The sequence below is a fragment of the Podarcis filfolensis genome, assembly GCF_964270895.1.
Source record: "Podarcis filfolensis genome assembly, chromosome: 5".
Lineage (NCBI taxonomy): Eukaryota > Metazoa > Chordata > Lepidosauria > Squamata > Lacertidae > Podarcis > Podarcis filfolensis.
The window spans coordinates 48,805,225-48,826,475 of NC_139608.1; the positions used below are offsets into that span (position 1 = coordinate 48,805,225).

At 38.5% G+C, this 21,251-nt stretch overlaps 1 protein-coding gene across 43 annotated transcripts in view; it reads left to right on the forward strand.

Annotated features, from left to right (window-relative positions):
• Window positions 1–20,120, forward strand: part of TCF7L2 (transcription factor 7 like 2) — a 202,305-nt gene extending 182,185 nt beyond the window's left edge. For 6 of the 43 annotated variants that reach the window (XM_083616591.1, XM_083616629.1, XM_083616593.1 and 3 more), the window contains 5 exons: window positions 1,223–1,342; window positions 8,536–8,584; window positions 9,121–9,171; window positions 10,310–10,382; window positions 17,322–20,120. In XM_083616591.1, the coding sequence (XP_083472717.1) occupies window positions 1,223–1,342; window positions 8,536–8,584; window positions 9,121–9,171; window positions 10,310–10,382; window positions 17,322–17,760 (732 nt within the window). In that variant the 3' untranslated portion in view covers window positions 17,761–20,120. Of the gene's footprint in view, window positions 1–1,222; window positions 1,343–8,535; window positions 8,585–9,120; window positions 9,172–10,309; window positions 10,387–11,021; window positions 11,095–11,886; window positions 11,916–17,321 lie in introns of those variants that run through there. The other 37 variants (XM_083616613.1, XM_083616630.1, XM_083616594.1 and 34 more) reach the window with 27 other exon arrangements.
• Window positions 20,121–21,251: the final 1,131 nt, after the last annotated feature.

Genomic DNA, 21,251 nt, shown 5'->3' on the forward strand with positions numbered 1-21,251 from the left:
CATTTCTTTTTCTGTCGCTATGACCCCACTTTGATGTAGACCTTGCCTTTTCAACTCCATCCACCTCTCCATCAGTGCTTGGGCATCACCATACCTTGGTTGCTCTGCCCCTTAATTCTGAGACATGTCTTAGGAACCCCAGCATTCTTACTTCTCTCTGTAAGGTATCTCTAAACACACCACTGTAGCCTCTTAGTGAAGAACTCTGTACTTAGAAGGCTGTAGAAGCTTTTACTTGAAGCTTGATTCTCCATTCTCTAGATGTAGGAACCTTAAGTCTGGATGTTGTATGAACTGTAGGCCTCTGTTCACGAGTCCCATGTGAAGCTATAGTAATTTATGTAACTGGTAGCCGAAAAATAATAGTAAAAACAAACTTCTTACATATGGAAGATGGAGTTGTATCTTAAAGCAGGCCTTCGCAACTTGTGGCAAAGCATAGTTCTGAAGACAGGTAGCAAATTCAAGATGTATTGACTTCCCAGCAAGCTACAGCTTGTAGGTTCTATTTTACTTATTCTGTCACACATTGTGCAGGCCTGCCTTACAGGCATTAAAAATAGGTGTTTGATTAATGTATGTCATTATTATTATTTGGAGGGGGCTGGTTTACCAGAGTGACAAATTGTGACAAGTGGGGAAGGGAGAGGCAGATTTAAAGTGTGGTCTACTTTATGGGCATTCCTTACATGTCTTGTTCAAATGAATGCTGGTTAAAGGGGAATAGCTGTTGGCGGCTGGTCCATCCAGGGTGAGTGGGGCTCTGTCCCATCAAGACCTCACCTGCCTGCCTTCTTACTTACAACCATTCCTGGGATGGCACCGCCTGTCATTTTCCTCCTCCTTAGTCTCAGTACTGCCCTTTCACAACACAGCAAAGAGGATGTTGGCGACAAAGCTGGAATTAGTTGATTCTGCCTGTCATTGGCTCCTGCTTCTACTACTGTTGGTCTTCCAATGGGCACCATCTACCACTGGTAAAAGTACTTGAAGAATTACACTACTCCATTTTCAAAAGTGAAAGGCTCCATCGGTATAACCCAGCTTAAGCTAACCTGGATAAAATAGAGTTCTTAATAATAAATAAATGAATAGTCTGCATCAGTTGATATGCTTTAATTGGCTGCCATTTTCCAAAGCTTGAATGTGAATGCACATTGTACACACACTGTATTAATGACATTCTGTTGTGCTTGTGGTTTTGTTTTCTTTCTCTCTGCAGTGGCATGCATTATCCAGAGAAGAACAAGCTAAATATTATGAACTAGCCAGAAAGGAACGACAGCTCCACATGCAGCTTTACCCCGGCTGGTCCGCACGGGATAACTATGTAGGTGGCTATGTAGGTGGAATTTTTTTCAGTAGTAGAGCTTGTAGACAAGTACTGCTGTAATCTGCTGAAGTACACCCACACACGGAAGACAAGCACTACCAATCCAGTAATTCTAGCGGATGTTTTGGTTTTGTCGCCAACCCATTTGGATACAATTGGCACCCATTCAACTGAGGTGTGTCAGTAGAGCTCTGAGGGGGGGCGGGGAAATCTGGCCGTGTGTCTTCCATCAGGGCACCAGCTTTTGTGCAGTTTACAAAAAAAGAAAATAAGAAAGAGCTCCCTGTCTATTATCACCCTCATCTCCTTCCCTTACCCCCCAAATTAGTGCCTTGTTGCATACCTGTGTGAGAGTATAGTGGAAAGTGGAAGAATGACTTACCCTAGCTTCAGAGAAGGACTGGCAAAGACTTGTTGGAGGTCTTGCTCTCAAGTGGGGCTAAATAAATTATTCCACCCTCTACTTTTTTATATTATTGTACTGTTGTCTGTCATGGTCACAATTTTTTCATAAATGCTTTCAATTCATGATGTCTTTACCAAACATCTTGGTGCTAGCTATTGGTGAACTATTCCTGTGCAATTCTCATTTGCCACACTTTTCTTCCATTGAGTTATTCTAGCTGTGGCTGCTTGGTTTCAGAGATCAGTGTCTCGATTTAACAAGAGAGAGATGTGCATGGAAGCTGCCTTTTGCATGCATGACAAACCCTGCCTTTGTGCTGGCAATGCAGATGCATTGTGAATGAGCATTGGACACTAAAATGTTCATTCAAACCCTGATGAAGTGGCTGGCTTCATCTTTAGATGTGAAGGGGATGCAAACCTGCATAAATCTACCAATTAATATGCATGACTGTTTGGTCACAGCTATGGCTGAACTGCAACCAAAATCCCATAGGCAGGAAATAAGCATAGCATGTACATTCAGAAGGAAGTAATAGCTCACTGATAAGTATTTCCAAGTTTACAGATTGTACCTAAAAGAAATTGGTAAAATCTCTAAAGCTTCCCAGACATAATTAATTAATCACTGAAAGGCACCAATCATGTAAGGGAAAATTTAAATAGAGGCCAGATGTCAACAGTATCAAGACATTATTGCAAGATCACAAGTGGAAGGGGGGTAATCAGTTTATTTCATTTAAAAACATTGCTCCTCTGCTTTTGCCACAGATACTTTTGAGCTGTTTCACAGAATTAGCATAATATACAAGATGACATAAAAGCTGAAATACACAGCCCCAACATATTAGACCCTACCAAACAGATGTTTAAACCAAGTCTTGCAAGCACTATGGAAAAGTTAATACAAGTAGGCTTTGACAGACCTCCTGAGCCGCTGGTTCTACAAAGGCCTATAATTGAGAAGGGTGTGCTTTATATATGGTAGGATGACCAGATCCTGTTGCTTTAAGAGTTATATTGGAGAGATTCCACCTTAACATGAGAAGCTGGACCTCTGAAATTCCTTCTTCACACAGGTATAATAGGTACAGGATCCCTGACCTCCTTTGCCACTGGACATTGTATTGTTCCTGCCAATCTTACCTCTCTTATTGTAGACAATCTGATATGCATTATACTTAGCAATTTTGTTGAATCTGCTGTCTTGATTATTTCTTTAGACTGCAGTCCTATGCACACTTTCCTGGAAGTAAACTCCATAGAACTCAGTGAGGCTTAGATCTAAGCGTGTGTGTGCACGTTAGTTTTGTTTTGTTTTGCAAAGGCAGGAATTTGTTCTTCTGTAAATTAGGAAACCTATGTTCTTATGCAGCTGCACATATTTGCATGCATAAGCCTATATAGCCTTACATGAAGAGGAGAGGCACATTAATATGCTACCAAGCAACATTTTATGAATTCCATTTATTGAGAGAAAACAAAGACAGCATCTTAGTTTAGTATTTTGGCTCCTAAAGATGAAGTGTTGTGTAAAACTTATAATCAACATCTGTGGTATCAAAATCCTCACATTATCCTTTCCTAGTTCTTATTTCTTCACGTGCATAAGAGAGTATCTGTATGCCCTCTTTTGAGGCGATTTCCCTTACAACCCAGGAGCTGTCTCCGACCATTTTTGCCACCACCAAATTCATAGCCCACATTTTGTGCCATGAATGGAGTAGAATGAAGTTGTCAGACCACAGGGCCGATTCATTCCTGGTACTCTGCAGTCTGATTCCTCTTGGGAGTTCCTGGGGGAGTAGCGCTGGGATGTGCCGTAATGCTTGAAAGCTTTCCAGGAAACATTTCCTCTGCTTTAGTGACTGTGTCACTGACAGATGGGCATGTACTGTGTCTTAAATGTTTAGGACCTTTACATTTGTCCTCAGCGTGTGAGCACTGAAAATCCCTTTCTTCTCAAGCTAAAAAGGACAGGATAAGAAAGCTGATACGTCCCCAGCAGCTTGAGGCTCTATCCCCACCTGACCTTCAGGGGGAACCTTACTACAGTAGGAGAACTCAATAGCTTTGGATCACACAAGCACATGATCTACAAGGGTTTTACTTTTTTCTGCATAACACTCAGAATTCTTGGAGCCTATGCTCTTCCACATGCTTTCTTTGGACATCAGTCTTTCTACAGATATAGAAAAGAAATGGGGACTGCACTCTATGTAGTGACTAGATGACCCTCTGTGTCCTTTTCATCTTGTATTTATGTGTCACACACATGATAGTGTCTGCCATACCTAATGAAGTTTTGGAGGCCTCTGTGCACATATCTTAATTTTTTCACAACTTGAAGCAAAATTAAATATCAGAAACTAAGTCCTTGGTTCTAACTGTCCGGTCCGATTCATATTTTTATTTTTATTTATGCAGCATGTCAACTAGGATAAGAGTTTTGTATACTTGAACGATATTTTTTTAAAAAACACTCCCTGAAGACAGATTAAAAGTTGTTATACAGAAACATGACTTTTAATTTTAAAAATAATCTCAGAAGTTCAATTTCAGTCCCAGGATGGATGGATTCAGTTTACAATAATACCCTTGCTATTCAGTCTCCATGGGACTACAAAAATTTATTTTGATGAGCAAGACACAAATGTACGGTACTAATAAATTGACAGCTGGCTCACACATGACAATGCCCCTACCCCAAGATCACTTAGATTACACAAGGTCTCACCACCAGCTCACATCTAATCTATGCTTATATAAATTCTCTTGTTTGTGGGAGCTGGCACATCTCTGCAGGATGCGTATATATCAGAGGTCTAAGGTTTTTGAGCTTGTACCACTATGGAAATTGTAGAGGTTTCATATGCCACACCCATATAGAAGCATCAGTTCACTGTGACATGACATGAAGATGGCCCAGCTATAGTTACTTGTAATTTTAAATTGAAAGGTATAAGGTTAAATAAATAAATAAATCAGTAAAACAACAGAGTAGAAAGATTAGCTGTTCTGAGCCCGGCTTCGGCTGGGGAGGGCGGGATATAAATAAAATTTTATTATTATTATTACTAAAGCTACTTACAAAAATCACAAAATACCTAGAGAGCTATGGGTTCAGAGTGGAGAGCTCACTATAAGTGCCTGTTTCATCCGTGAAAAAATAAAAATTCAGTGTTAGGAAATACTAAAGGACTGAAATTATCAAATAAAAGTATGATCACTCTGAATACTATGTACATTTCTGGTCCTCTCTCTCAAAGAGTATGCCAGTTTGCTGAAAGAGCAACAGTCTTTGGGGATTATTAGTTTGGAAAATACAAAACTAAGGAGGGATATAATAAGTATTTATAAAACCATGCATTTTTATCAAGTGAATGATGAGTGAGAACAATAGAGTAGAGCTTAGCAGTGTAACATTTAGAAGTAAAAAAGGAAGCACTTAAACATGCAATGCCTTATTAACGTATATTATGGTGAGATATAATGTCTCTTAGCTTAGATTGCTTTTAATTAATCAATAATTAGTCAATGGCTATTAGCCATGTCATAGCATCTCCATCTTCAGAGGCTCTAGGTCTCTGGTGGCCAAACTCTGGGGACTAGCAGTGGAACAGAGTTTCTTGGTTTTAAGCCACCTAGAAGCATCCAACTGTCTGTTATTGGGGAAAGAATATTAAGAGTAGGTAGATATTGGGCTGAACCAGTTAGACAATGCTTTTGAATACTGTAAAATGTAGCAATTTTGAGAGACAGTGACATATTTTCCATGCATTTTCAAGATACCATATAACATGATATCATAAGTTTCCATGCTGAATGGACCTGTCTGTGTAACATTTACTAATATTAGGTTATGTGTTTTTATATTATAAAACTCCCTGTGATGCTCGGGTGAGGGGCAATGTATAAATTTAATTATTATTAACACCAATGATGAAGAACCTGTGGTCCACCACATGTTGTTGGACTGCAGCACCCATCATCCCTGACTATGAGACAATACTGGCTTGGGTTGACAATATGTAGAGAGCCACACATTCCCTATCCTTGCCTTAGGCACTAGAAATGTCTGTATGGTGGTTCAGTAAACAAAAAGAGGTTTGCCAGTCCACCTAATTATAGCTGTTAGACATCATCTGTAGGAGCTTGTGAACGTTGCATATTCTATAGTGAAAAGTACGCATCTCTTCCAGAATGCCAGGATTCTAATAGAAACAAAACATCTTTATACTGTTTCTCTTCCCACAACATTGCCACTTATTTAATATTATGTACTGGGTTCAGAAACTTGTTTTTGAGGAAATATGGAAGGGCCTTCGTCAAGTTCATCTATATTAACACAGATTTTCTAGCTTGGTTTGAAAAGTCAACCAAACTATCTGAAGTGAAAAGATGCACTTGTCAGGTATTTTTGATGGATTACTTTCGAAGGGGAGAATAGTTTTTCTAAAATACTTATTACAGTGTCAGATTAAATGATAGGAATTTACTTTTCAACAAGCTATCTTGTTATCTGATGGTAAAGGAAGCTGGTCAAGTAGAAACTTATAATTGCTTGACTTTTATGTGGGGAGGGGGGATTGAATTTCCCACCTCTTCCTCTAGAAGGATTAATTCAGTTCTACCTGTTTTGCTCCAGTCCTTTTCATGCAAAATAATAAACTCTCCATGAAAGATGTTGTTTACTAGTTCACTATCCTTGTCACTTTTGTTGGTAAAATAAAATCTATATATTTTATACCATAAATTTAAAACTGTTTCAATAATATTGCGTGAAAATTTTGATCCTTAGTTATGCAGTACACCATTGAAATGTCTGAGTTGTTTTGGTCCCCTCTGTGGAATTATTTATGGAAAGGCTGTGAAACATTAATCTTTCTGGATTTTGAGTATGGTAGTACTATATAGCTGAGATACTAGTTCCATTCTGCAAATCACCTTATATGTGGTAGAGATTAAGTTGAGGCTTAAGTTGGGTAATTACTCCGTTTCTGTAGTAGTGCCACAAAATTCCCGGCAGGTGCATTAAATCTGAACAAAACAAGCAAGCACAGACACAGCCTTCCATCAGCAAAAGTTCACCTGAACAAGACTTTATTTGTCACATCCAAATCGGCAGGGTAGCAGTTTACAACCAGAATGAGCAAGGAGGAACAAGTTCAAAGACCTTATGCCTGGAGACCTGCATGAGCTACATTTTCAAAAGGAACGTTCACATCTCCTCTTCTTACTGGTACATTCCAGGGAACATAAACATCATAGTGGACATGCTGAGTTGAAACCCAAAATGAATCGCTGAAGTGGGAACTAGACCAAGCTATTGAAGAGAAGACATCACAGATCTAGGAAAGCCTCTCGCCCACCTACCTTAGGGTTGTAGCCAAATCTTCACTAAGCCCAAAGCTTTCTCGTTCCGAGAGCATGCTTTCAGTTTACCCGCTGATGAACAGAGATCTAGTCTCTGTTACTCCCTTGTGAATTTCCATTAATATCTCCTTATTAGAAGCAGAACATGCAAGTAACCACCAGGCTAACCACACTACGCAGAGCCAATAAAGCCAGGTGAGACTGAGCAGCCTTTTAATGTTTGCTCAGCGTTGCCAGTTCTGTTGTAGGGAAAGCAAATTTACTGAACATAGACATGAGCCCTATTCAGGCCTTACACTAATGAGGGATGTGAGAGGGCAGATGGGTGTGAGCACGCTAGCTTTACTTCACATACACCCACAAGGTTGCTCTCCATGACTAATTGCAGCCGGGAACTGGCTTTTGCTTGTGATAAAAGTGAGCTCTGCATCATGGAGGAATCCTAGCCAAGTGGGAAAAACCTCCCTGCAGACCGTTGCAGCTCAGCTTATGAGGGGCAATGGCAACAGTGATGGGGGTTGAGCCTAGCATGTTCACCCCCATCTTCCTTCTCAGGTGTTTTATTTCCTTACTGATATAATACCTGAATAGGACTGCTGTTCTTTTCATTTCTTGGCGTATTAAAAATAAGAATTATGCTTCCTTAAGGTTCATGGGGAAGTTGAGCCTTATTTCTAATACGTACATCTTTGTTTGTTTGTTTGTTTGTTTGTTTGTTTAAATTTATATACCCCCCTTCATCATAAGATCTCAGGGTGGTTTACAAAATAAAATACAAGATAAAAACACAAGTAAATAATTAAAACAAAACTGTTGACAGGAAAAGGTTTCCTGCTGAATGCAAGTTTGCAATCCATTTTTAACTTTATTTGTTCATGAGATTTTGTCAGACATTGTAGAACATATTTTGGGTGCAATATTTTCCCACCCATCCCCAGTCCCATTTGTTCTGACTGGATGAAGTGCAGAAGTATGTAATGGTAATTATGTAACACAAACAGAGTCTTGATTGCTGGCCAGTTTGGGATTCTTTATGGGAAGTGTTGACATTAAATGCTCTGACACAATTTTATCCAATAGTAGTCTATATCAGTAGTCTTTAGCGCTTCAGATCCAAGACCCACCTTTAACCCAAACACGCATTTGGTGACTGATTTATTTTATCATACATTTATGTGCTGCTCTTTGTGCACGGTGTAAGTTATACTCTTAGGAGTTCTGAAGTGTCGCTATGACTAGAATGAAATGTTAAGTAGAAAGTGGGCAATTTGAGATGCTGAAAAGCGTTGTGTTGCCACACACATTGAAACGTTTTCAAATATGTACAATTCTAGCAAGCTTTGCAGAACATTCCTTTCCTCTTGCCTCTTTTTGAAAGTAGGTTCTGTAACAACCTTTTCATGTATTTGTGTTTCATTCAGGGCAAAAAGAAGAAAAGGAAAAGGGACAAACAGCCAGGAGAGACCAATGGTAAGTAAAATGGAATGTTTTACGTATTCCTTAGTGGAACAATGAAGGCCATAAGTTACTAATACTGTGCATAAGAAGAAAGTTTGAAATCTCCCAACCTTCTTGCCACAGGGCCATTACTACATCCAGCTTTTTCCTGTTGGATTTTAAGTACAGTTAAATTCTTATTGCTCGCCTTTTAAAACTAGTAGCCACGTAAATGCATGAATAGCATATTATAATGGTAGTTATGTTTGTCCTTAATAACTGCAGAGCTACTCACTGTAGAGCCATAGTTTGTTAATGCCTGTGCCATTATTACCAAAGGTGTGTGTGTGTGTGAGAGAGAGAGTTTGGTATTAATCTGGGCTGTTTCTGTGTGAACTGATGCATGCCTTTACAGTGGTAAATTGCAGCCATTTTTTTTAAATTAAGGAGGTTTGCCATTCTTTCTAGAAAATTAGAAATACTGCATAGGCAATCTCATAGTCAATTTTGAAAAAGCCCTGATTAATTTTTTCTTTGAAGCCTTTGTATAATTTGTTCTTTTTTTTCAGAACACAGCGAATGTTTCCTAAATCCTTGCCTTTCACTTCCTCCGATTACAGGTGCTAATGTCATTTTCAGCCATTTAAAATAGTTTGTAAATTGCTCTTTTTTTATCCTGCCATTTTAGATTTTATTAACATTTAAACACTGACATTGAAAATAAATTTATCATTCACACGTTTGTAGCGTATATATATGTGCTATGGTTAGTTTTTTTCTTTGTTTCTGATTTGTTATCCATTACAGTTGCTATTAAACAGTAATGCAGTAAAAATAACTCATTTGTACTAACTGTGCAAATTGAATATGCAGTATTTCTTTAAAGAGACTGATATAAAAAGCTTAATAATGAACCTCCTTAATCTAATGGCATTTTATGCGGCACCCACTAAGTCTTCTCATGCCTGCATGCGATATATATATCTGTATAGAGATATATATATATAGACATATGCCTTTCTACTCAAACATATCCATTGCTATTCACCTGCTTTACCTGCATACCACTTGCTTCCATGCTTCTGATCATTTTATTTCTGGCTGAAACTAACATATCCATTTTGCTATCTGCTTATTCTGAGCCATTTCTTTTTTTCTTTTTTAAATTATTTTTAAAAAAATACAAATTGAATGTTTATTCCCAAAGCTGCATTATCCCCCCCCCCAAGAAGAAAGCATGTTAGCTATTTCTATACTAAGTTCCTTGTCTCCCCCCCACACACACCTTTTTTCCCTATAAAAATAAATATTTCAATATCAAAAGAGAAGTCCACCAAATAGTGTTCTTCACAAACCCGCTGCATTTCTTGGGGGCTTGTGCAGAAACAGTAGACGGGTTGTGCCTCCAATGCCTCTTGAATCAATTGCAGTTCTTCCCATTATTATTATTATTATTATTATTATTATTATTATTATTAAACAGTCCTTTCCAAAGGGATACTGCAGCTTTAATTGCAACAGCTAATTTCAAAAGTTTGATAGATGTGACAATCACTATTTAAAGAAAATAAAACAATCAAAAGTTGATATTTTGCAGTTAATAATGAGGTCATTGATTTTATTTCCTTTTATTTTTATTTATTTTTCTTATTTTTATTTTTTATTTTTTTATTCTCCTTTTCTCTCTCTCTCTCTCTCTTTCTCTCTCTCTCTCTTTCTTTCTCTTTTCCTGCTCGCTTCTTTCTTGACCTCATTCAGACCTGAGCGCTCCTAAGAAATGCCGAGCGCGCTTTGGCCTTGATCAACAGAATAACTGGTGCGGCCCCTGCAGGTGTGTATAGTCTCCCCCCCCCAACCCCGACTTGCTATGGCTGGTTTTGCAGCTGGTTTATTTGGTACTTCCCCCTTCCCCTCCCTTTCCTCCTGCTTTGTTGCTTTGTAGCTCTGTGTTGTGATCTAGAAGACACAAGGGAGTGGGACGCTGCCGTGAATGATCATCTCTTTCTGTTTAAAGGATTTCGCTCTCTTCCGCCGCCCCCCCCCTCATTTTTGTTTCCTCCACCCACCTGCACACTGCCGCTAGCTGGAAAATTCCCACTGTAAGACAGCATCAGCCTAGGCTTGCACACACAATCCCACCCTCCTCTCTGGAAAGTTCAATACCATCCACATATATATATATATATATATATATATATATATATATATATATAGCATTGCTAAACATCCTTTGATAGCACAGTGCAGAATTCAACAGAGAAGACACAGGGCTAAGTGAAGAGAATGCACAGCAGGCTTAGGCATTGTAAGTGTGTGTCGCCTTGTGGAGATCCTCTTTTTTTCTTGCCCTTTGGTCTGCAAGATTGCCAAATGAACTGGGAGAAATGTTAGCTGTAGCTAAGATTTCGCATCCAACTGAGCTCTATCCACCATTGTGTTGTATTTTTTTGTGTTTACCTTGTGCTAACAGATGCAAATACTCCAAAGAAGTGTCGGGCATTGTTCGGGCTTGACCGACAGAGTTTATGGTGCAAACCGTGCAGGTATACTACCCATTAGGCCTTTGGGAACTAAAAGCATTCTGTCATCTTAGTATTAAATGTGTGGTTTATTTTTAACCCCTCCCCTTCCACTTCTCGCCTTCCTTGCTTCTACGACATTGATTGCTAATCAATTTTTGATCTTCAGAATTCTTTGCTAATTCAATGCAAATTTCTTTTCCTTCTTGACCAATAACCTCTCTTTTGGTAGTAGAACTGGGAGTTGGTACACACATCCCCAAGATGCAGAAACTAACATTTTCTTGGTCAAACAAGTGTGTTAAGTGGACATCCGTACAAGTGTCTATGTGTATGCTCTCAGTCTCCAAAGGATATTTGCAGCACTGGTATTTTCACTGTGATGAAAGAGGATACAAATTAGAATTTCTGCTTGGATCTAAGCTAATAATATATTGGGAGTCTATATAACAAATTCTTCTGTATATTTTTGAATCAATCTTGTGTGCTTATGAAAGCTCAACTAAAATTCATATTAGGCACATTCATAAGGTGCCTGGCAAAAAAATATTTGCAGTAGTCCATTTGTCTCTGGCTTGTTAAGTTGACATTTGCTTGGCAAGTTGTTTTGGGATTTTAATCAAATTACAGGACATTGTTCTGCATTGTTCAGCTTAATGGCACCGAAGACCAAAACATTTGAAACAACCCATGTTCTACTGCAGGATAAATTCAGTATGCACTTGTTTCTTGGTGAAGGGAAGCAAACTATCTCTTGTTGCATTCTTTTTTCCCCTTAATATGGTTAAATTTGTTATTTCTCTGTTCTGATCCAAGCAGTCTTTGAATTTGGAATATTATGATGGTAGGTATCTCAGTCCAACACACACTCTTTTCTGTATGTAGTGCTCCCCCTCCTCACCTTTCCCTCTGATTCACACCCATACCATGTGCTTCATTCTGTTTTTTTAGACAATAGAGCAGTTATTCATATTATATGCATGCCAATTCTGTTAGTTTTGTGATTCCGAGCTATACACATGGATTGAAAACGTACTGTACATCTAATTGTTAGATAAAGTTCATGCATTGTCCTTTATGGACAGCATTCCACCTAAACTCTGTAACTTCCCATCAGATGCATGCGTAAGCACTGTGATTGTGTGCCAGAAGCAGCAAAATAGCACAGGTCATTGTCAATGCAGATTATTGAATACCTTTTGGAAATTACAAGTTCAAGAAACATTTGAACAGCCAGATTACAACTTTAGCTTTCTAAAAATAAGACAACACTACTAAGCTTATCTGGCAGTTATTCTAGTACATAGAGAAATAGGCGGCCATTTTTATATTTGTCAAAACTAGAATGCTGATGGAAGGTAGGAATTATGCTCTAAATCCCTTATCAGTAAAGGGACTATTTTGAACTGAGACAGAGGCCAGCAATGTTGGCTCCACACGTCTGGTCACTGCAACATAAGCAAAGGCATCCCTAGCCATCTATCTTGCAGGCTATACAGTAATAAATACTTTGTCAAAGGCTTCGTTTGGGGCACCTCAGGTGCTCACTGCCATATTCACCTGTGACTTCGTTTGTGCACGGGTCTGAAATTCTCTTTGCCCTGGGAGGAAAATGAGATTAAAGACCATTTTTGTATGTTTCTTGGTTTGGTCGAAAGTGGCCAAGGTGCCTAATTGTGCATGGGAAAGAGGTTGGGATCAAGGGAGCCCGATAGGATGTCTTTTGAGGATCAGATTTGGCTCTAGCTGCCTGTCTCCAGCATCTGCCTCTTTTATTACCTTTTTACTGCAGCCAGTATTTTATTGCTTTAAAACTACATTTAACTGTTTTCAAGTCATATTTAAAGAGGATCTGCTACATGATCAGTAGTATTTTCAGTCAAATGATTGTTGAATTGTGTGTGGAGAGAAACAAACTCTTTTTTCTAATACAAAATAGCATTTTCAGCTTAACATAATTTCAGTTTAGTTCTAAAAGCTTTGCGGTAGGATCTTTAAAATGTCATTCTTGAAGCTACAGAGCATGCATATTAACACTTGCAAAAAATTTTTTTAAACAAACTGTTACAATAAACTTTAACTTGAAACTCTGTAGGTCATCACTTTCTCTCTTTCTCTCCCTCACTCTTTCTCCTTGACTCCAGTGTTTTGTTTTTCTGGGGACAGATGATACATTGCAGAGTTCAGTAAAGGAGCAAATACTGGATGTGATTGGGTGAGGGCATCCCACAAACCCAAGATAGTTTTTTATTTCTGATAGCAAAACTCTACTGAGAGTAAAATGAGGACAGTTGGGACAATATTAGTATTAATTAGTACTTAATATTCCAAATTTGCATTAGTCTGTGAGGATAGGTAAGTATCATGGCCCACACCTCATGTGTGTATCATACCTAGGTCAGTACTGTCATAGAGTTAAAATACTTTAAACATAAATACTTTAAAGGTCAGTTAAATTAGGTATAATGCTTTTAGATAGAAAATTGGTTTTCTATAGCTGTTACCAGTGCCGCCATAACTAGCTGAAGAATAAAGTGCTTTTGGGTTTCAGTTCCAGTATTTGCTTCATGGTATGTCATCTACACTATATCAAAGCATATATGTACGAGACATTACCACTGGGCTCAGGGACACTTTTATTATTCAATTAATTAATCTAAACATGCTTTGGAGCTAAAAAAAATTGCCCATAATCCACTAGGTCTAAAGTGCAAAAAGAGAGAGCGAGAGAGAGCGCTTTGCATGTTCCATGACTGCGTTTTTATTTCACAGTTCTGTGGCTGCTCTGTGTAAGCACAGAAACTTTTGTTGAGTGCTGAATTAAAAAGTTGTAAGATTATTTTTTTAAAAAATCAAGTTCCTGGACCTTATGGTCAGGAAAATCACTGCCAACATTTTGAATTTCCAAATGTTGACCAGAGAAGGAAAATACATTTATGGCTTGCATAGCACTTTGTCCCTTGCCATAACTCACAAAATAAATTGTTCAGGATAAGAAAATAGGTCTGTATTTATTAGTTATTATAGAATTCAGCTTTTCTCAGCACTGAATTTTTTTATATATATACTACCCTGGGCTTACTACTTGTTTTCTACAAGCCTCATGCTGATGACCTACTGTTTACTCAGCTATAAATCTATACCTGTTGCAACACTAATCACACACGTCTTCAGAAACATCCGTTTCTCTTGTCCTTTATATAAAACTGATTTGCCTGAACCATACGAGACTGATTCTGATTTTGAAGTGATTTCTGTAAATGAACGGCAGCAAACAGTAACAACCAAAACGCCACTTTCAGTAAAGACGCTACATTTTGCCATCGCATGTTCTGGGTTTTCTTGGCCCGATGCTGTAGGGAAATCCTTTAGTTGTAAAGAAGAGTGGGTGTCAGGGAGGTGGAGGAAACTGAATTTGGGCACTGATCCCAATCCTATTAGGGACAACACTGGTAATGCAGACATGTAGTTTTCTTCAGCACCTCAGAACAAGAACCCATCTTGAAGCTTGTTGGCTTCTTTATGGGCTTACCATTTCAGGCTATGTCTGTAATGACCAAATCCTTGAGCAAGGAGGTGCATCTGTGAAGTTGAGTTTGGTGGGAGGGGTTAGCATCTAGAGATCCTATCCATCGATCCATGAAGTGTATGCATGCACACACATGCTCCTCTACCCTTTGTCCTGCATGGCCTGCCAGAGCCTCCCACTGCCTCCCACCAACAGCATGGCGACTGATTCAGAAGGTCCCCATGGCAATGACAGGTAGAGCTCTGTGTGCTATTTGGAAAACGCTGATCTGTAAGGGAAGATAATAGTACCTTGCATGCCGATGTGGAACAGATAATGGGATCTCCTAAATATTAGCACCACTCTGTTAATATAATCTTGCTTATTTCCCATGGGTTGGTAAAAAAAATATGCTGCTTTGAACTGTTGATATGGTAACATTGCCTCCTTTCTGCCTGAAGGGACTAATTAAAGAGTAAGACATAAAGAACATGAAATAGTTCAGGCCAGTGGACTACATCAATTTCTTGCTAATAGATTTCCAGTTTTTATTACTTGAGGTAGGAGGCTTCTAGCAAGGTTCTGTTTAGAGCCCACCAATTACTCTTTTTTATCTTTTAACTTGCCTTAATAAAGCATGGTTTGCTGTTGCTTGCCATCTTGCACTTTCTCTTTCCTTTTATTTTCTGCTCTGTGCTTTGTTGCTTTAATTCATAAGGTTTTACATGCATGGCTGTCTTAGTTTCTAGCATGTATTGATCAGCAGGCTAATGTGGTTAAAATTCCCCACTGCCCTAACAATTGACTTTGCTGTGTGGAACTTTGGGCAGAACCTTAATCTCATATTATTATTTTTTTGGAAGGGAAATGTTCTTAATCTGTTCTGTTCCAGAAAACTTTAGGAATTGACAAGAGCAAGTTGCTTGGGTTTCCTAGCTAATCCTTTCTAAAATGTGACCCATTTTATTTATTTATTATAAAAATATTTATATACCACTAAATCCTAAGAGCATATCAAAGCAGTTTACAACATTAAAATGATTTTTAAACAACATACCATAAAAGCGTAAAGGTTAAAAACAATTCAAGGGGGGGGGGGATAAGAGCTAAATTTGGAAGCTGCCTTATACAATTTGCTCCATTTTGACCAGTATTGTTTACACTGCCTGGCAGCAGCTTCCAGACAGAGGTCTCTCCTAGTCCTACCTGGAGATACCAGGGATTGAACCTGGGACCTCATAGAATAAAGTGCAAATGTATCATTAAAGGTGCAGTGACAGAGCATCAGTGAAGTGAAATGGAGATTGTGACATGAGACTAATGCTGGGTGGAATGCCCTCTGAAGTGGACATAGTCCACTCACTTGGATTTGAAAGTGTTAACTCTCAGATTACAGATGACTGGGTGATAGTGTTACTTTACTGGACTTTTATAATTACACCAGTGGAAAATTTTCCAGCTGACCTTTATAATTCTACATATGGGTCAGCTTGGAATCAATCACTTAAGCCCTGACACCTGATGGGGGCGTTGGCCAGTTTCAACATAGGGTCAACTGGCCACATACAATTACTTGCCTCTCAGCCTCAGCTGAGAGTCTCATGCTAACAGACGTGAACTTCAGTTGAGAAAGGTGCCTTGTATTACTCCAACACGAGTGCTTTGGGCAAAAAAGAAAAAGATCAAAACGTCGTGTTTGCTGTGACCGGTTTTTAGAATCCGTTTGCCCTGTGGGAATCTGCTCCAGAGGACGCATTCATTGTACGCCTAATATTTTTGTTCTGCCACTAGACGTGTCTTCTGAATATTAGGCAGTAGGTGCAATGCATAGATTTCGTTCTTTATGTAAGTTGGATAAGCCAGGGTGCCTAGTGGCCTGATTTAATAGCACTGATAATTTTTGTGAAATTCTTAACCGTTTTCTGATTGTTTCTCTTTACAATGATACCTGTTGTTGCTTTGTTTGTGCACTCCACGCCTAACCAAGATTTAAGTTTTCTTTTGAAGTTCTTTTAATTTCTATAAATTAAAGTAGAAGCCAAACGATTCCTTCTCCCACCCCACCCTTTACGAAATAAAATAAAATAAATGAATGTGTGATAATCCACAACCTGCAGGTTATACAACCAGTTATTCTTGTTAATTTGGACGGTATTTCTGTTCATCTTCCTTTTCCTTCATTTCCCACTTTTATTCTTCCTGTTACTCTTTCCTCTTTTTTGTGTCTGTGACGTTGATTTTTTTGTTTGTTTTTGTTTTCACACGGTGTGGTTCTAAACAGAAACAAGCAGGAGTGGTAGATCCTCGGCTGCAATTGGTCGCAAAGGTGGGGTTTCTTCCAGGGCAGGCAGGGAGATATTCCAGAAGCGAGACTCCAGAGTCAGTCTTTCAGAATGCTTGGTGCCAACTGAGAGGAAGTATCTGCCATATTTTGGTTTGTAGGGGAACGAGAATGTAAAAGCTAAGAATAAATTCACCTGGTGCTAAAAGAACAGAAAACCGATGGCTTTTAAAATAAATAAAAAATTACCTAAATGGGACAAAGCACAAATTCCGCTAGTTAGGAGAAAGACGGATTCCATAATTGTTGTCCAGAGGTAGACAGCACCATTATAATAATTGGGTATAGCTAAACAGAGCCCGGCATAGATGGTTGATGGCTCTTTGCTTTAGGGTTATTATTTTTCCCCTCCAAATAGCGTTTTTGCCCTTCATTCACAGATTACTCTCTCCCTATTTCTAGGAGAAAAAAAAAGTGCGTTCGCTACATACAAGGTGAAGGCAGCTGCGTCAGCCCACCCTCTTCAGATGGAAGCCTACTAGACTCTCCACCGTCTTCTCCCAACATGCTAGCCTCCCCCACAAGAGACTCAAAACCACAGACTGAACAAACCCAACCTCTCTCGCTCACATTGAAACCCGACCCACTCTCACACCTCTCGATGATGCCGCCCCCGCCGTCCTCCATAGCCCTGACTGAAAGCTCCACTAGCAAATCCAGCGGTCTGCCTGCTAGTAATTGTCAGAACGGGGCACTGGACCATCAGTCTGCCACTTTACCGCAGTCCGCGCCGTCCTCCTCTTCGCTAGCGCAACCCTCAACATCCTCCTTGCATTCCCATAATTCTTTGGCTGGGACACAGCCTCAGCCACTGTCACTCGTCACCAAGTCTTTAGAATAGCTTTAGCCTCTTGTAGCCGTTTTTAAATTTTATTTCATTTCTTTTTGTGTCAAGATTTCTCCCCTCCCCCCTTTTTTCCGTTTATATATTTTTTAAAAATTTGTGCCATATGGCTGGCTACATTAGTTGATGTGTATCGAGTTCATTGGTCAATATTTGACCCATCCTTATTTCAATTTTTTTTTTCCTTTTTAAATATGTAGATGGAGAGAAAAAAAGCCTCATGATTCTGCCAAAATTTTTATCAACAGCTGTTTAAAGTCTTTGTAGCGTTTAAAATATATATATATATATAAATATATATATACATAACTGTTATGTAGTTCCAATAGCTTAGTTTCAAAGACTGATTTTAAAAATGAAAAAAAGAAGCAATTTTGAAGCAGCCCTTGCCGAAGGCGTTGGTTCTTTATTATTTGTATTAAATACGAGCTTGCGAACCAATCATTTTACATCTGGTTTTTAAAACTTTTTAAGGGCACAATGAATGCAGTGCCGCTATTTTTTCCCCGTTTTTTTTTCCTTTGTGTGATATAACTTCTCTTGTGATGTTACTTGTTATTGTTTAAATGTACAGAAACAAAGGGTTAAAATGTGTTAATATACCTTGTTCCATGGTGTTGTTCTTTTTTGGGGGAGGGAACGCTACTCAACAATTAAAAAGTATCACAACGCTATTGGACCAGTAGTATTTATTGCTTTAGAGATTGCTTGTTGTATCTGTATGTTTGTCCATTTTTTAAAAGAAATGCTTTCCTTTCTTTTTTTCCTTGAAACATTGTGTAAAGGCCTTTTTTCCCCCCTTAGTGTAAGCAACATATATATAACAACTCATTTGTACAAGGTTTTTAAGTTTATATATAAATGTGTATATATATATTTTTGTTGGCTTCTTTTTTATTTTGTTTTAATTTCTTCCTTTTTTTCTGTCACACAGTTGCCACCAAATGGACATTTGCAGATGGATCAATAGTGTAAAAAAAAAAAAAAGCTTTAAAAGCCATTACATGAAATAAGACTTGAAAATTTAGCACGGGACTTTTTATCAGTGCTGTTGGAAAAACAGCAGAATTTCCCATTCAGAACTGCAGATGACTTCCCCTGCCACTTGTAGGCTGTGAGCAAAAAAATTTATGTGCCAAAATTCTCAGTGATTTTCTCCTTTCCCGACAATTTTTATGCTGTATTTTTTTTTGTTCATCCTGTTTTGCTGTGATGTTACATAGGTAGATATGTATGTAGTTTTTAATGTCACCTATTACAGACGTGTTTGGTAGCAGATTGTCCAGAAAGCATTTTAAAATGAAGAGGTATAAACCCTAAAGGGCCAAATTCTGTATATTAGATTATTCATAAAATGAAAAATCAGACTGCCACTTTTATGTACACTTACTACATACAGGTAGGTAGCAAACTTTAAAAAAAAAAAACCTAGGCATGTTGATGTTGCAAATTTTTTAAAAGAAGATAAATGCTGTATAAAGCTGAAAAAAATGTTCATCTGTTCATCCAGTGCCATTGTAGTTGACATGAAGCGATTGTAAAACTGTCTCCAGTTTTCTTCTCTGGTTTATTAAGATGCTAACTATGACATTTTTTGTGAATCCTTTGAATGTTTCCTAACAGTTGTGATGTTACTGTTCCGTTTTATTGCTCTTATTCCGATTTTTCATTTCTAATGGTTTGGAAGCCATTTTTGTAATGAATAAATGTCCATGCTGTACAGTATCTGTAGCATGCAGTTCTGGATTAATAAAAGCAACTTAGTACGTGCAGATGGACTTGCAGCTCATTTACCTAGAGGTTTTATTTAACCCCCAGCACCTCCGCCAAGAAGGCTTTTGACAGGATGTGTTTTTATCTGTTTCAGGAAAAGCAGCTTTAAAAAATGCTGAATAAACCAACATAGAGGTTGGGCAGGTTGCTAAGTATTTTGTGACTGCCTAGTCCTGAGGTTATTTTATAATGTTTCAGATCGGAGGAGCATAGGATTGATTCAAGACCATTTGGACACTGTGTTTATTCACCAAACACAGATAGGTAATATTCACTGAGAGATTGTGTCTCACCCAAAATACACAATCTGAACTAAATTTGGATACTTTAGCCTCTAGGCCAAGAGCAGCCAACTTACGTTCTCATCTTGGCCACTGGCCATGCAACAACCTCTGGAGGGCATCCATGGTGGTTCTCTCTGCTCTAGACTAAGCATAGGGCAACCATAATCTGAAAAGGGGTAGAGCTTCTGTTGCTGTAAGACATCTGAAGAGAACCCCGATGCCTCTTGGCAGGTTTCAAGAAGCATCTTAAGAGGGAAAGCACAACCACACCTAGGATCCCGCTTTCCACAGTTCCTTGCAGTATGCAAACAAAAGAACAAAAAAGGGAGACGTGTAAGCTTTAGATGAACATGGAGCTTATGTATTTCTTAGATGGAGTTCCCTTTTCTTATATTACAAGGAGCAGCAGAAAGTAAATGAGAGAAAACATGCTGAGATGCTCTTCAGTGCTTCTTGAAATGTACATAATATCCCACAATGTTGCAAGGATATGGGAAAAATGATAATGCCATTCTACTCCTCCATACAGCTCTTGAAAAGAAGTCCATCAGGAATCCTGTCTCTCTCTTTTTGAAATTTGGACACCCTTTTCACCCACAGTTCTTCCCCACTGCAGTAAATTCTGTTGTCAAAAACTTGGAGCAAATATCTCTCTCCCATCTTTGCAGACAAGATCATCTCTAGAATTCCACTGCCATTCATTTGAGGATTTTAATTATTGGTACAACCATACGTCTTCCTATGCCTGTTGAATGGAATCTCCAGCTTCCCTTCTCTGCAAGGACAGAATGCATTTGAAGCACATACAGTGCTAAGAATTATTGCAGCCAGGAATTTGTAGATACTTAGTAGGCTAAATTCAGCTTACATTTTGTGCATTTCAATTCTTCTGACACATGCTTTCCCATCAACTAAAACTCATGTGGCTCCTCAGTTCTAAGAGCTGCCCAACTTTGGACACTGTTGTTTGGAGAACATCACACATTTGAATAATGTACATATCCTTTACTTGGCAGTATGTTGTGTTTTCTTCTTAATGTTGCATTATCTGCATGACATTATTTTCTCAATAAAAAGGATTACTGTATCTTTTTTTGCAACTTGTAGCCATCTGTGAACACCAATAACTCATGTAGCTGAGAGAAGATGTATTTGAGACATTAGAATTGCCATATTGTTTGAGAGCAAAAAATGTACTGAGGGAAACACTGGAACGTCTTGCACTGGATATTTCTCTCTCTGAATTTCTTAGTCTTGCGCCTTTTTTTTTGGAGATCGACAATAGATTAAATGGTAGAGGAATGGTGGGATGAAAAAAAAGTATTAATCTCATGTTTCTCCTCCCAATCAGAAACTATTAAAACATACAAGGAAGAATAATTTCTGTCCCATATTTCTTACTGCCCTATACTGAAAGCTCAAACAAGTAAG